This window comes from Berghia stephanieae, chromosome 1 (assembly GCF_034508935.2).
Source record: "Berghia stephanieae isolate SIO BIC M18660-M18661 chromosome 1, UCSD_Bste_1.3, whole genome shotgun sequence".
Classification (NCBI taxonomy): Eukaryota; Metazoa; Mollusca; class Gastropoda; order Nudibranchia; family Aeolidiidae; genus Berghia; species Berghia stephanieae.
In genome coordinates, this window is record NC_088360.1 from 86,577,445 (window position 1) to 86,593,707 (window position 16,263).

The 16,263-nt window shown below is 34.0% G+C and overlaps 1 protein-coding gene across 1 annotated transcript; it reads left to right on the top strand.

The window, feature by feature from the left end:
- The first annotated feature begins 1,716 nt into the window (after positions 1-1,716).
- LOC144960252 (protein lin-37 homolog) lies at positions 1,717-15,321 on the top strand. The gene is made up of 8 exons (XM_078893287.1): positions 1,717-1,844; positions 4,476-4,545; positions 6,998-7,054; positions 7,483-7,580; positions 9,256-9,431; positions 10,008-10,127; positions 11,102-11,175; positions 13,063-15,321. Exons 1-8 carry the CDS (start codon positions 1,826-1,828, stop codon positions 13,160-13,162), a joined length of 714 nt encoding a protein of 237 aa, XP_078749413.1. The 5' UTR covers positions 1,717-1,825; the 3' UTR covers positions 13,163-15,321.
- The last annotated feature ends 942 nt before the right edge of the window (positions 15,322-16,263 follow it).

A 16,263-nucleotide genomic window follows, 5' to 3' on the forward strand; every position in this document is an offset into this window, starting at 1 on the left:
AGATTGTCATCTACATAAATCAAATAAAAATGGTAATTTTCATGGCCATTTGATGGTATCAAACAATGGTCTTTTAATATGTAAGCCAATATAATGGTCAAGAGAGATTGTGACGTCACACCTTCCAGTTTTCCTGTTCCAAACCTCGGAAGTGTGTATGTAACCAGTCCTTCAGATAACTATTAATGAATAGGTTACATATTGAATCATGAGGTGGCATGACTATTTTAGTAGAAGAGTGGAAAGGCAGGTTCTTGGGATTACAGGACGTAAAAGAGCGAGGATAGATTATCTTTATTAATGACCAGCATATATTTAGACTAGAAAAATAAGATGCCATCACTCTGGAACCAGAAAATCAATTACACAAGGCATGTATTGAGCCCTCGGAAGAGTGGATTTACACTTCCAATGAGATTGGAACCAGTTTTTTTGACATCACTTTTTTGTTTCATATGACCAAAAATATTTACTGAAAAAATCTATACAAAGAAAATTTACGTCATCAAAGTTAGATCTATTGCATATGACTTTGGTTAGTTGTCAACTAAATCACATACTTTCAAAGGTAGTTAACCAAATCACATACTGTGTAAGGTAGTCAACTAAATCACATACTGTGTAAGGTAGTCAACTAAATCACATACTGTGTAAGGTAGTCAACTAAATCACATACTGTGTAAGGTTGTCAAATAAATCACATACTGTGTAAGGTAGTCAAATAAAAAACTGCTGTATAAGGTAGTCAACTAAATGACATACTGTGCAAGGTAGTCAACTAAATCACATACTGTGTAAGTGTAAGGTGGTCAAATAAACTTAGTGTAGTCAACTAAAAAATAATCATCATGGTGTGTAATCAACTAAATTAGCGCAGAAAAGTGTTTTGCATATATAGCCTGTAAAATGGCGTATTGGCTTTGTTGTTTTTTAGAGTGGCTTTTTGTGTGTGGTCCTTTTCAGCTTTGTGGTCGGTCTTGTCGTATGAACTCTGCTTCTGACCCCGGTTCCCTGGTTCAAGTTCTGCAGTGGGCCACGCAAAGTTGAATATATGGAGAAGGCACTTTACTTATATACTCTTGCAGTACTCAGGTGTAAAATGATAACGGCAATAGCGTTGTGAAAAAAACCGTTAAAAGTGCTTTAAAGATGGCTTGGCTCATATTACAATTAAAAGTGCTGTTGGCTTTGGACCCCATGTAAAGCTTGTTTCACACAATAGACAAAGTACTATGTAAAAGTTTATGGGTTTTTACCTCTTTTCTTTCTTTATTTATTTTCTTGTCTTATTAAAGCGAAGAATGAATTTTGAACAACCATACAGCCTCATGATACGAATGTAATATATAAAATCTCTGCATTTAAAAAGAAATTACCTCAAAATTACAAATAAAAATGTTACATGTTAACAAAAACAACGACAATAATAACACTTCCATCATATCATACAACACATTGTCTTCACCTATATATCCTCCTACCCTATTCCATCACAATTATACACACACACACACACACACACACACACACACACACACACACACTTATTTCTCAATTAACGTAAAACACCACGAGAGAGAGAGAGAGAAAGAGAGAGAGAGAGAGAGAGAGAGAGAGAGAGAGAGAGAGAGAGAGAGAGAGAGAGTTTGCCTGTGGGTGGAATAATATCGCCGGTTATCTAACATTAACATTCTCTTCCACTCCCTTATTACAAACATTCACTTTAAAAAAAAGAGAGAATTACAATGGCGGCTATTACGTTTGTTGATTTCCGTGGTTGAATTCAGTCTACGTTGCACCAATCAGTTTTGATCTCCTTTTTAAAATGTCGAAGGGTCGGCAAGGTAAAACACCTGTACACTAAAGGCTTTTTATGTTCACTCTAAATTTTTACACTTATTGTCCATCGGTCTGTGAATGAGAGATAGGTAAAGAAGGGACATCTAGACTAAATGGCCTCGATAAGCGATCAGGACTGGGTGGATGCCCAACTACCTCTGTCTCTGGCTTTAACTAGGGAGTTTAAAAGAAATTCTAAATGTACCTCACACACTTGAAACCAATGTCATATGAAAGAGCTGGCAACACAGATTACAAGACAGTTTGAATTTTGTTTCTATCTTGATTAGAAATGTAGTTACGGCAGTTAAAGTCTGAAATTTCAGACCGATTTTTACCCCAAAATTACCATTGCAAAGTTGTGACCGAAATCGCGTGATGTTAATAAAAAATGGTTTAAAACAGTGAATATGGAGTTCTTATCATATATTGTATACCAAAATGTTCGTCTTATCAAGGACAATGCATTTACATTAATAAAGAGGAAGATAACATTTCAAATTAACACATTATTACATAATATGACGCAAATGTTACATAATAAAAAACTCGGCTAGACGTAAGAAACAATTTGCTATATCACTGTTGGATTTATCCCCAATATCTCACTGAAACAATTGTAAATAATTCCCCTCTTTGAATTAATACATAGAGAATAAAAAAGGGTTTGAGAGTATTTAAATGAAAAGATATAAACATGTTGTGTAATGACATAATGAGTTTATTTTTACCTCTATGGCAATTTAATTGCATATAAATAAAGTGGTAGATTGAAAAAGTTCATATAAATTGAAACAGATTCCCTATTATAATTAGAAGTAAAGTTCTGGCTTTTAATACTTTAAAAAATTCTGCTGAACCACTTTGGGTTTATTGCTATTACATCATTTGAACTGACAATTAATATAATTTTATCCCTCCCCCCCCCCCCCCTTCTCTCTCAATGTATGGGGGTGTCAAAATGTATAACTAATAGAACTTCTTACCATAATAATTATTAAGGCTAAGGCCTTTAGAATATGGATACAAATGATAAACATATCTAAACATATGGTAAAGAAACTTGATGACTTGATGGGAAAGTAAAATAAAATAAAATTAAAGCAATTGATATTTTTAAAATATCGATATTGTTAATATCGGATTTCACAAAGAGAAGAAATATACTAACTTTTGAAACAAAAACTATAAAATGCCCATAAATAAAGTTGGAAAGTATGTATTCAAAATAAAAAAATAGTAAATAATAGTACTGAAAATATTATGGACTAAATTGAAAATAATACATAACTAAATTTAAAATATCGATATGAATATCGATATCGTCCGGCAACCATGATGAGAAGATAATGTAAACATGGCATTTCGGCGCAGAGTTAAAAGGTGTCTGCGCATCGATATAGAGCCCTGAAATTTGGCATGAATAAAGTTTAGATGTTATTCTAAAAACAAGCGTTTAAATTTTAAAAACCCACGCGGTAAATAAAAAAATAAATGCATTTGAAAATTGCCAAATTTTAACTTCATATAACTTCTGTAATTATTAATGGATTTTTCCTTAATTGGCACCATTTAAAAGGAAATTGAAAGACGAAAATAATGATACCAAAATATCTGCGATATTCCTCTTTATAACGAAGTTATGCATCTTTAATTGAACCCCCCAAAACGCGAACTGCAATTTCCAGTCACAACTTTCCTATGGGCGAGTTGGGTCAAAATTTGACTGCCACTGCTGCTGCTCACTAAACTGCCTACTCACACTACACCGTACACCACTGACTCAGCTCACGACTCGTACTCACTCAAACTCATACCGCTACTTCGGACTGAAAAGAATGGTTGCTTGTCTAGCACGATCAGAATATGTAATTTAATTTTATTTTGGCCTGATTTTGTTTGGACATCATGTTAGTCATGTTGTTATGTTCTTAGTCTTAGACTTAGAATATAAATCTAGCTATTCAGACTCGAGTCCGAATTACTGCAGCCTTAGAATACAACTGACACCTTCATCTACTAAGGATAGAAAGTCTGTTATAAAACTCAGTCAAATGATGAAGGCTTTTAATTAACATGTCAAATTCATGGTGAAAATGTCAGACGAACTCTATAAATTATAAATAAAGAATAAGCAAGTAAAACGTCATGAAGGAAATGGTTAAGAACAAAACTCCACCGACCGACATGACATTGACTACAATGTTCCCTTCAGTGAACTTCCTTTCACCTGCTTCTTTTTTTTTATTTTTCAAATTTTAATCCCCTCAATTTTAAATTGATTAAGGCAGAGCCTCATCATTCTTATCATTCTCCTAGATGAAAATGGCAAGTTCCTCAGTTATGACGAGATAAATTATCTGAGAAATTATAGAAACAATTTATCTTAGAGAAATCAAATCAGAGGAAAATCCGTTGAAATAATTGATAAGGGTGCTTGTCTGTACTAAGACTTATACTTATATATAAGGACTTATATTAAGTTTTATCCCTAGACTAGAGAGAGACAGGTTGTTTGCATGATTGAGTAGACCATAATTTTGCTAATTTAGTGTCATGTCATCCAACTCGAAGAAGAGATTCAAGAGATGAAGTTGGGATGTTTATTTGTTATTATTTTGCACTATATTTCCCAGTGGAGGTGACATCAGCAAGAAATAGATTGGATGAAACCTTGCAACATTTGGTTGACAAGAAAGAAGACAGGTAAAGTTACGGTTTGGTGTGATTGAAATCCTTTTTAAAAATAAGTTAATCATGAACTTGAAACCTTTGATTTTACTTTTATTCGTCATTGAAGAAGTAAATGAGACAGTGGAGGGTATGACATCTATAAATAATTACACCTAATTAAATACTTTTTTTTTTCCGATTAATTTACAGTATAAAATACATTTTCTGAAATACATGTTCTAATTGTTGGTTTTAAAAAAAAGAAGAGGAGTTTAAAAGATGGATGCTTTTGCAGTTTTACAAAGCCATGATTAAGCTAATCATCACTTTGAAGTAGTGCAAGTCCAAGATGGTATTCAGTTCATAAATTAAGTACAGAGAAATCCTGATAAGCCAACACTGCTGGACCAGAAATATTGGCTGAATTCAAGAAAGGTTTACTTTATCCATTATCAATGAAACACACGTAGATTACTGGGTGGGGTTCTGACCTCTCATAGTGGGAAGGGAGGTACTTACTTTGTCTTCTATCCCTATATTTGGTTTCTATTTTCTATCTGTCTTTGTCTTGAAATGAGATTACTTAGTTTTGTCCTGACCTGACCGGAGTCGTTGGCTGGGAGGGATACAGTCAAATGTATAGTTTTGGGAATGATATTTTTATCCTTGTAAATCATCTTTCTGTTTGTTTTTTTAAATTGAATCAATGATTTGTAAACATTTGAGTGTTTTCCTCTTAGTGTGGACCTGTGCTTGTGTCAGGATGAGACTTTTAGGTGATCTCAAACCAAGTACAATAATGGTATGCTCTTGGAGTCTACATCTGTTCCCTATTTGTGCCATTTCCTTTTGTCTTACTTTTCTTGTGCACTTTAAATTGTAAATCTATAACTATTTTTACTGTCTCATTTTCTTCTTTTTTACTGGCACTGAAATGGCCTAAATGTGTCTGAAAGTATTAGTGAGATGCGCAAGACCCTAAACTGGTCGCCATTACACGAAAGACCCACGATGCAAAAAGCCAAAGTCCTCTTTAAGGCTTGTCATGGGCTGACATCAATCCCATTCGATCGCCTTATCCTAAACAAAAGAAAACAGCACACATACCAGGTCCCCCAGTCATGAGTTAATGCTCATCTCAACTCTTTTTTTCCAAGCACCATCCGACGATGTAATTCTCTGTCCGAAATTATTTTAAAAATTGATGGCCAGATTGAATTTGACAGTGAAATCAATAAAATAAAAATAAAAGCATAGGCACGTCCATTTGTCCTCACCATACTCATAATCGCAATTATCTTTGATGCACAGAGTTGTGGCTTAATGATAAAACAAGATAAGCGCTGCAAAACCCAAAAAAAAACAAAAACACTTAGATTAAAAACAGAGCATTTGGGATCAACAAGAGGTGTCGACTTTAAGTGTTGACTGAATGCAAAGTCCAAATGTGAATCACATGATCATAGATTTACATTTTTTGGGGTTTTTTTTTACTTTGCTCTATTTTCTATTATACTCATGGTCAAAACCAGCCCACTGTGATTACCTTCTTTGTTTAACCAATAAAAAAACAAACGGTGTGTTGGTTAAATTCATAAGCAATTGTGGAAATCTCATTTGAAAGAGAGTATGTAGGTTATGTGGTCTAGTGGTATGACATGACACTCGCTTTCGGATCGGAAGGTCCTAGGTTCGAGTCTCGCGCTCGGCGCATAGTTGAGTCCTTGGAAAAGGCTCTTTACTCACATTCTCTCACAGTACTCAGGTGTAAAATGAGTACCTGGCCGTTAACAGTGTTGTCTTTATCCGAAAAAATTGTAATATCGCCTAACAGGCGTCATGTCCAGTCATACATGTTAAATGTTGCTGTTGACCAGGGACCCCTTGTAAAGCGCTTTGAGCACGTTTAGTGGATATTGCGCTATATAAAATCTCAATTTAGGTCATTACTCTAAAGTTTCATGCTACTATGGACAAAACAAGGGCACACATTGAGGAAACCAAAGGACAATATAACTAATCCAAGGACAGCCCTGCAATGGAATCCATCCGGAAAGAGGAAAAAAAGGAAGACCAAGGTCAACCTGGAGGGGAAGATCTTCTGGTAGAGCTGGAGAGGTCTGGGATTCACTGGCAGGAGATGGAAAGACTGGCCAATGACAGAAGATGATGGAACAGTTTCATCAGTGGTCCATACCCATTGTGGGATGAGGACTGAAGAAGATGGACAAAACAATTCTTGCATCAATTTGGAGTGCCCTCACCTCTAGTAATAATTTCCACTCACCCTAGATTTAGTTTGCACACTCATTGAGTGTACATGATTGTGAATTTTTTCAAGAATATTACAATATTTTATATTTCCAGTCTTCATCGTGTAATTCTATTGGCCATCAAAATATGTAATTTTTAAAGTATGGATTTCCATTTTTAGAGATTATCAACCATTATAAAAGTGAATACGCTGTAATGTCTTTTTTTTCAGTCCTGGGGATGAAATAGATGTTACCTCATATGCTCAAGAGCCAGCACTCCCATTTAGGTAAACATTAGACTACTCTTTCTTTTTCTCTGACTTGTTTCAATTATTTATTTTCATTCATAATAATCAATGCTAAAAATAACCATCTTTTATTTGAATTAGTTTACCTGTCAGACACCCTTTACAAATAAGATTAAGGAGTAGTGTATAAATTGGCTTGGAAAAGGGGGAGGGGGACATGTGGTCTATATGTAATCACAACTTCACATTTTATTAATTCTTATCTTCCAGTAAGTTGTAGCGAAATCCTTGCCTCTCCTTCAGAGAAAATAGTTATAAAAACTGATAAAAAAGGGTAAAATGAGAGATGATTTTAGTGACTGAAGAATAGAAGGGAGAAGGGTAATTTAGATTGATGAGTTTGCAAATGAAAGTTTATGTCACGACATTCACCGGATTGACTGTTAATTATTTTTTCTCTCTTATAGCAAGATCCTTTCTTCTCCTTCAAAGAAAGCAGTTGTAAAAACTGGTCGGAAAAGGAAAAGGAGAGCTGACTCAAGCGATGGGGAAAATCAAGATGAACGTATGCATTTCATTTTTATGCACCTGTGTCAGGAGCTTGGTCCCTAGTGCATGTTATTGACATTGGAAACTGCAATAAAGTTTTCTTTATCTTTAGATCTAGTCTTTTTTTAGCAGTGCATTATTCGATTGTGATGGCATAGTCAAAAGAATGAAGTAAATTGAATTGAATCAAGTTAACAACACTTGTCTTCTCCGTTCTGATCTGATCATAACACATTTTGAACATGACATGTCGTCATTGTCATGCACACAATTGATTTTTCTTAAATCTTAGACAAAACAAATATTTTAAAATTCTTTTTCATAAAATAAAAAGTTTTCCTTTTCTAAAATCTAAATAAATTTGATAAAGGGGTATGATGTTAAGATGAATTGACTATAAGGGAGACATCTATGATGACAAACCTGGTTCTGGTACAAAGTTGTATTGATATTTAAAGTATTTAAATAGTGGATGAGATCCTCCCCCTCCCCCTCCTAGCCGGATGGATTTTTCATCGTTCCAAAGCCTTGCTATCTCATCTGTCCCCCTATATTACTTGTCCTTTCCATGTAGCTTTGTGTACTTGTTCTGGAATGAGACTTAGAATTAGTTTCACCAGGGCCCTTTCTGGAGTCTTTGCTTAGAGAGAAACACATAATGTTTTTGTTTTTTAATAAGAGAAGATATAAATCATCCTATTAAATCATTCTCACGTACATTTTTTAAAGTTTTAGGTTCTTTAATTTGCTTCTTATTTAACTATTTTAGTGTATCCCTTTTGGTAAAAGTTATGTGGCGGTGTCAATATGGGATTTTCAGCTGGTTCGAGATCAACCGCTAGGTTATAATGGTTTTGGATTTGCTTCCACTCTGTTGAAGTTGTCCCATTTGTCTTTTTTTTTTTTTTTTTTTTGGGCTTGTTAGCTTGATCTGAAGTTTTTCGACTATTCTATAATCTTCCTTATTACTTGCACTGAAGTGAAAAAAATCCCTGTATGATTGATTTAGAATAAGGTCTTTAGGATTCTGATAAAAGAGGGTGTAGGTAATAAGATGTGAAGAGGAAGACATCCGATATATGAAATCAATGACAAAACCATATACATCTCAATTAAAGCATATATCAAGACTTGCTAAATTGAGAATAATTTTTTTTTTGATATTCACTGTTTATTCTCATGGAAGCGAAATTTTAGCTAAACGTATCATTTAGATGTAACACTTGTTAGCATCTTGAAAGTTTGTTTTTTTTGTTTTTTTTTGTAGGATGTGAATGCTGACAGTTTAATCATTTTGATCTTTACTGTATGCTTGACTTAAGGTGAAGTTTAACAGTTCCTATACTATTAGCTTGAGCGTTTTAGGCACAGACATTTCACCCGCATAATAAAGTACAATAGAAGAAGGAAAATGGAGATGTGTTAAATAGCATAATGAGTCCCGGGAATTTTCATCCTGAGTTTCCATTTTTACCATTTTCAATTCCTCTATTTTCCCTAAGTTTTAGCTTTATTTATTTATTTTTTTTTACTTTTAATCAGGTTCCATACATCCTCCTTGAAAGAAGAAGATATGACATTGCCATTCACATTTTCTTCTCTTTTTTTTTTTTTTTGGGGGGGGGGGGGGGGAGGCAGGGGGTGATTTTTTAACATTTTTTACTTTTATCTATTATTATTACTATCCCCAGAAACTGTAATAATGAAACTCTTTGATCGAAGTGTGGATCTAGCTTTGTTTCCTGAAGACACGCCTCTTTACCCTGTGTGTAGGGCCTGGATCCAGAACAGGCCACATGACAAGAATCTTGGCACTGTTGCAAAAGAATCCTCCAGTTCTGATGTCAAACCTGACATCGATGATGAGGTAATTCTAGAACCAAAAAGTTTTCACCATCTATCTAGTTAGTAAATATTTGGACTTTACGTACCTTCTCTTTCTTCATGTTATTGAGTATTTATTCTATGTAAATTGCTGTTATGGATGACAATTGGGATTAATTTTGATACTGTCAACTTTCATACTTTATCTGATTGATTTTCATCTTTGGAACTCTTTCTATTGCCATCATTGCTCAGTTTAACTAACAGTTGGCTAATTTGAAACCTAATGACAGCAAGTTTCGTTTTAACTTAAGACGCTTTTATGTCTCTTGACAGACTTCATTTAAACAGAGCTGTAGTCTTTGGTGAATCTAATTGATGTTATGCATGTTTAAGTAAAATACTCACAACTTCTGCCTGCAGATGACTGTGCCAATACACAAAACTGTGTGTAACCTTAAACGTTTATAGTCTGATTGAGAAACTTTATTGAGAACTAATCCCCCAACTCACTAACAGTCTAAAAACAACAAAGAGCTATGAGACTCAGCCTAAAAAGAAAAGAGAATTAATATTAGTTTAACAAAAACAAACCCAAAAAACTTTTCTCACCCATCAGATGAAAGATTCCTACATATGGGAGTTGCCCCCACCAATTAAATCAGAGGATGGTTGTCTGTATGACTTGAGGATTCCACAAGCTGTACCACAGCCACCCGGGACTTTAGAAATTCATGCTGTGAGTTGTTTTGTTTGCATTAAAAAAAATTATTATCTTTTTCTCATGGCTTATTCTTTTTAAAAATTTGGTTTAGATCACTTTATATTTGTTTATAAGTGGGGAATCAATAAAAATATTGAAGTTAAATTTTATCAGCAAAAGGGCTCTGATATGTGTCAATTTGACCCCACTGTGAGATTTTATATCTCTAGCTACACTTGAATATTGAAGTTCAATTATTGTTCAGCTTGCTTGTTTATTTCTTCCCATTTTGAGAAATGATGCTAAGTCATGTTCATGAAATCAATGCGCTCAGTAGAATCAATTGTATAACCATGACCAGAATGTATATTACTTCACCTAAGAATAACTTTATTCACGAAGACAGCATTACTCCGTTCCTATGATACCTTTGTCCACCTATGTAATGATTGACTTATAGAAATAATAGTTGAATGGTCAAAGGAAAACAATCATGTAATTTCATTGACTATAGTTTGTCATGAGTTATATCCCCTTACAGACCTTATTAGATGAGAATTACATTTGTTTACCTATGTTGCTGGTAGGCCCTTGTGGTTTGTAGTTGTTGCCTCTTTTGGGTATAAAAGGAAATCTTTCTGAAATAAAGTCCTCTTAAATGTGCCCTCAGAGAGCCTTCAAGTGTTATTTTTTTTATCAAGAGCCATCTGACTATTTACTGAGCACATGTCAATCTGGGTGTAGTTCAGATTTATCATCGAGGAATGATGCGAGTCGTGTTTGCATTGTGTCTCTGGTTCTAGTGTGTTACACAAGAAAGATCATTGATGATGCTGACAGGAAAACATTTTTTTATTGCAGTGTGCAATATGATAAACTCTCTGGTCAGTACTACATTTACATCGATATGTTTTACCACACATGAAAGGATAGTTGTTTTTACTTTCTTATCTTAGTGATCTGCCAAGTTCGTTTTACCTTCAGCCTGCCCATTTTATATTCTATTTTAGGATCCAAGGACGGCTCCACCACCAGAAAGATTGCTGCTCAATCACATGGTCCGCTGGAAAGAGATTAGACTAAGGTGAGCTCTTTTTCCATAATGATTATATTCTCAAAAGTGATAATAAATAGAAAATACACATTTATCATTCGAGAGAGAAGGGGGTTCAGATTTAATCAGGTTTGAATAAAGTGTTTCATTTTACACATGATTTAAACTGATGATGAAAATGAATTCCTATTTGATTCATCATATCAGGATAAAAATCTAGAAAATTAACAAGTCACTATCACAGCAACTAGGCACTTTGACGCATGTCATTAGGAAATGCATTTTTCTGGCTGTTTCCTTTGTCCACTACCAAGCAGTGATTGGATAGATGGGTCTTTTAGATCATATCCTATGTAATCTCATAGCCTGACACTGATTTTTAAAAATTACATCTGAATACAGGGTGACAACCATCAAAAGAAAGTGAAAAACGAGTTATTATTAAATGTACTCGAGGAACAAATGATTCCATTGATTAAGCTATTCAGACCAGCCTACTACCACGAAAAATTTGTAGAAATACAAAATTCTGTCTACAGTTTCAGAACGAAGTAAGCATCATAACTAATTAAAACTTAATGAAAGTGAAGTTTGGTGCTTGACCACAATTTTCAGGTTTTTGAAGTATTAATTAATCCTGGTGAGATTAAATCGTTCACTTTTAAAGTTAAGTATAGCGGTTTCTCACCTACGAATGTTTGGATTTTCAAATAGGCAAATTTAAACTATTGAATATAACTCATTCACTTTTTTTCAGTGGTCGTCACCTTGTATTTTGAAATAATTTTTTATAAGTGTCAGGCTATGATTTTACAAAGGCTACAGTTAGATCTGGTGTACTTTGCAATAGACTAAATCCCAAAGTAGCAGACTAGGATAAACCCCCGATTCACGGTGCTCGTTACTCCAAAGGATGGCTTTTATTTATTTAACAATATTCTGTGGGTATCATGGACAACAAGATATTATACAGATCCTACTTTACTATACTGACAAATAATTTAAATTTATAGATGTTGCTTCATCACGATTAGCTGAAATATGAAAAATCGATATATAGAGAACATGTTGGAAGCTTCCTGAATAACTTTCTGTTAATTCAAATAATAAATGTTTTAAAAATAGTTGACACAATAAAGAACCTAGGTGTTTTCTTTAATAATACATTGAGCTGACAAAAAATATTGTAAAAGAAATAATCATCCCTGTGATTAAAATTGGTTTGATAAGTTTAGTTTGGGCTAGACAATTGCTGTCAACCATTCATCTACAGATTCAAATCAATTTCTACTGCCTGCATTAAAAAAAAACAACAAAACCCAAAAGAATCTTACTTTTCTCTGCATTTTCAGGATAATCATTGCTTACCTTTTATTTTCTACATTGTAATTTGCTCTTTAATTTTTTATTTTTTTTTTTATTCCTGTACTAGTTTGACCAGAAATTATCTTATTGTTCTCTCAACTGCTTTAAAAGTAAAGTGTTACATCACATTGCAAAATATAGATTTTTTAAAAAGTAGTCCTTCAGAGCCCCAGAACAGGAGTTTATTCCAGTTTCTGTAGCTTGGAATTACAATAGCAATTACTTGCTAGCCTTTCTATAGGTCACTAGTATATCGTAAAATACTTTCCATCAGATCTGATAGGCCCAGCTACCCTGTCACTGCTTGGGGGGGGGGGGGGGGGGGGGGGGGGGGGGGGGACAAGTTGTTCAGAAAAAAATCTCGACGTCAACCAGAATTGATCTCAGTACTTTTGCATTTGAAGCAAGGGATCTACCAACTGAGTTATCAGGACCCCCAAAAATTAGATACATTTTTAAAAATGTAAATGTCTCTTGATTTAGACTTGCTGACTATAAAGGATATTGTTATTCAAAGTATGTTTATTCCATTTTGATTTTGATTTTCCCCAGGTGGCATGAGGCGAGTCAGATGAATGAAATGCAATATGTCAGTAGCATCCAAATATTGAAAAATATGTATGATCAAAGCATGATGATGGAAAACACATAGGAAAATTTTTGTTTTGTTTTTTTTTTTTTGTTTTTTTTTTTTTACATTTTGATTTTGTGAAAGATGAGCATAATGGGCTTGATTTTTAAATAGAATAGAATTTCCCTGACCAATAAGTGGTTATGTTGCAATGAGAGGTCAACCTTTATACTTAGAAATGTAATGCATATTGGGGTGATTTATTTTTTTATTATTTTTATTTCAAAAGGTTTGCCATTAATGGACATTTTAAAGAATTTTAAAGGGCTTACCAACAATTTAAATAATAATAATAATAATGCTGAAAACTTATATAGCGCTATAACTCCGAGACACCAGACTCTAAGTGCTTAAATTACAAATTACTTTGGCTGAAACATAATCATTTACACACACAAGCACACACACACACACACACATACACACACACAACACAACACAAACCAAACCTATCTTGCTTCTCATACCATCTACTAAAATCGAAACAGATATGTTTTAAGCGAACGTTTAAAAATAGACAAAGATTCTTTTTCACGAATGCTCTGCGGTAAGGCGTTAATGACTCAATTTTCAGGGTTTTAGTTAAAATCGTGAAGAAAGAACAATAATAATGAATAGCTTATCAAATTGTATTATCTTTATGAGATGTCCACTCTGAAGGATGTTTAAACATTTCATTAGATAAGGAGATTTTAAAGGAGAGCACTTGATGAAAATAAGATGAACAACACGGCGTTACGTTGGTGTTCAGAATGTCAAATTCATGCAAATAAAAATCCACTTTATAACTTCTTTAATTTTGTTCTCTATGTTCTTAATGTTGATACAGGCGATAAACTTGTACAAAGTTAAGAAGATTTTCATCAGATTTTCCTATAAAATTTCGTAGACAATATTGTTAATGAATTTGTGTTCAATTGGTATATGCTAAGATCAGTCAATATAAGTGTAAATTGAAACTAATCTGACTTTGAAAAATGTCATTAATGAGACTTAAGATGCATCTTATTATTGATTATTTATTTATCAATGTAATAAAATTTTTGAAATGAAATGTGTTTTTAACAAATTTTTTTCCACTGGTATGTTTATTTTGTTTGTTTGATAAGTCAATTAGCTGGAAATGACTTTTGTGTACTTATGTAAACTTTAAATATATGGAGGCCGGGAGGACTGCGATTCTTTCTGTATTTGAAATCATGTTAAATGCAAGGTGCCTGAGCTGATGACAATTCGTAGGAAAAAAAAAACATTTTGGAAAATTAGCAAAATTGATTATGGAGATTTCGTTCCATATGAAGTTTAGATTAAAATACTAATGTGATAGCAGTTCTCTATTTGCAACTATTGGGCTGTTTATAATGGCTCTAAAAGGTGGTTTCCCATTTTATAATTTTTTTTTTCTTCTAAACATTGTGTGTACAAATATATGACATCAATAATGTCGATCTGAAAGACAGTTATTCGGGACTGTATTCAGGTACAGTTGTTTCGCTCTAATCCGGAACTCCACAATCTGGACGTCTCCATTTTCGGACAGGTTGACAGGGGATGGATTTTTTTATTCTGTATTTGTACACTTTAGAGGCTGATTCTATTATTCAGATGTCTCTGTAATCTGCACAAAATGCTGGGAACGGAGATGATCAGATTGGAGAGATGTGACTATTTTTTTCTCTCTTTGCCATGACTTGGCCCCTGAACGTTGATAAGATAAGATAAGAAAAGCTTTATTTATCCAAAGAGGAAATAATGTTGTTTTATCCACATCATGACTCTTAGAAAAATATAAAGCATGTACACACTCACATACACATATACAATCACATGAAAGAAAAACATTGGATTAATCTAACATTCACAGAAACGTTCAGATGCACCCACACACACACACACAAATCAAAACTGATTAATCTGACAGTCACATATACACGCACACATTAAATTTGAAGAAACACATTAAATTTGAAGAAACAATGATTAGATAACTAATCGCACACATATAGTCACTCATATTCATAAATTTCATACATGCTTACATACTTTTAAAAAATAAAATGAGGGCACAAGGGTCCGAGATGAACTTAAATTTGATGGGAAGAAAAAAAGGATGAGTTTTTAATTATTTTGAATTGCAATGTGCATAAATGAATTGAAATATATTTGTTTTGTTGTTTTAATGTGAGTTAAGTCTTCCACTTCTGATACTGTGTTGAATATGAGTGTTAAGGATATGGGTCTCATCCTTTGTACTTTGTACTTTTGTTGATCATATATAACTACACTACAAGGCTGAGAATCTGCTGGTAGTTCACCTCCGCTCATCATCACAATTCGACCTTTTTCATTTTCTTTTCACAATCACTAAATCAACATCCCTATCACCACTACAACAACCACCCCATCATCAACATCATCATCATCATCATCATAATATCATCATCATCATCATCATTATCATCATCACTACAACAACCACTATCACCACATCATCATCCCTACCACCTTTTATATAACCAGCACCACATCATCACCCAAACCGACTCTAGTGTAAAATTAGGACAACTACCACCACATTATCATTCCTGCCACCACTACTATAACCACATCATCATCCATAATACAACCACAACAACAACCATATCATGCTTACTACCACAAACACTATATCATTATCCCTACCACAATTACTACAATTGCCACACCATCCCTACATCACTACTACTATTACTACTACTACAACAACCATCCTCATACCTACCTGTTACAACCACATCATCATCCCAATCACCTTTCACTGTTTCAACCACCGCCAAATCATCATCCATACCAACGCCATCAATACTACAACCACTACCAGATCATCATCCCTACCACCACCACTACTACAACCACCACCACATCATTATATTTAACTACTACTTCCACCACCACTACTACTACTACAGTCATCACCACATCATCTTCCCTACCACTTCCACCATACCATCATTCTCCTTACCACCATTACCACAACTGCCACACCATCACTACTACAACAAACATCGTCATACCTACCACCGCCACTGTTACAACCATCACCACATCATCATCCCAATCATTTTTCACTGCTTCAACCGCCG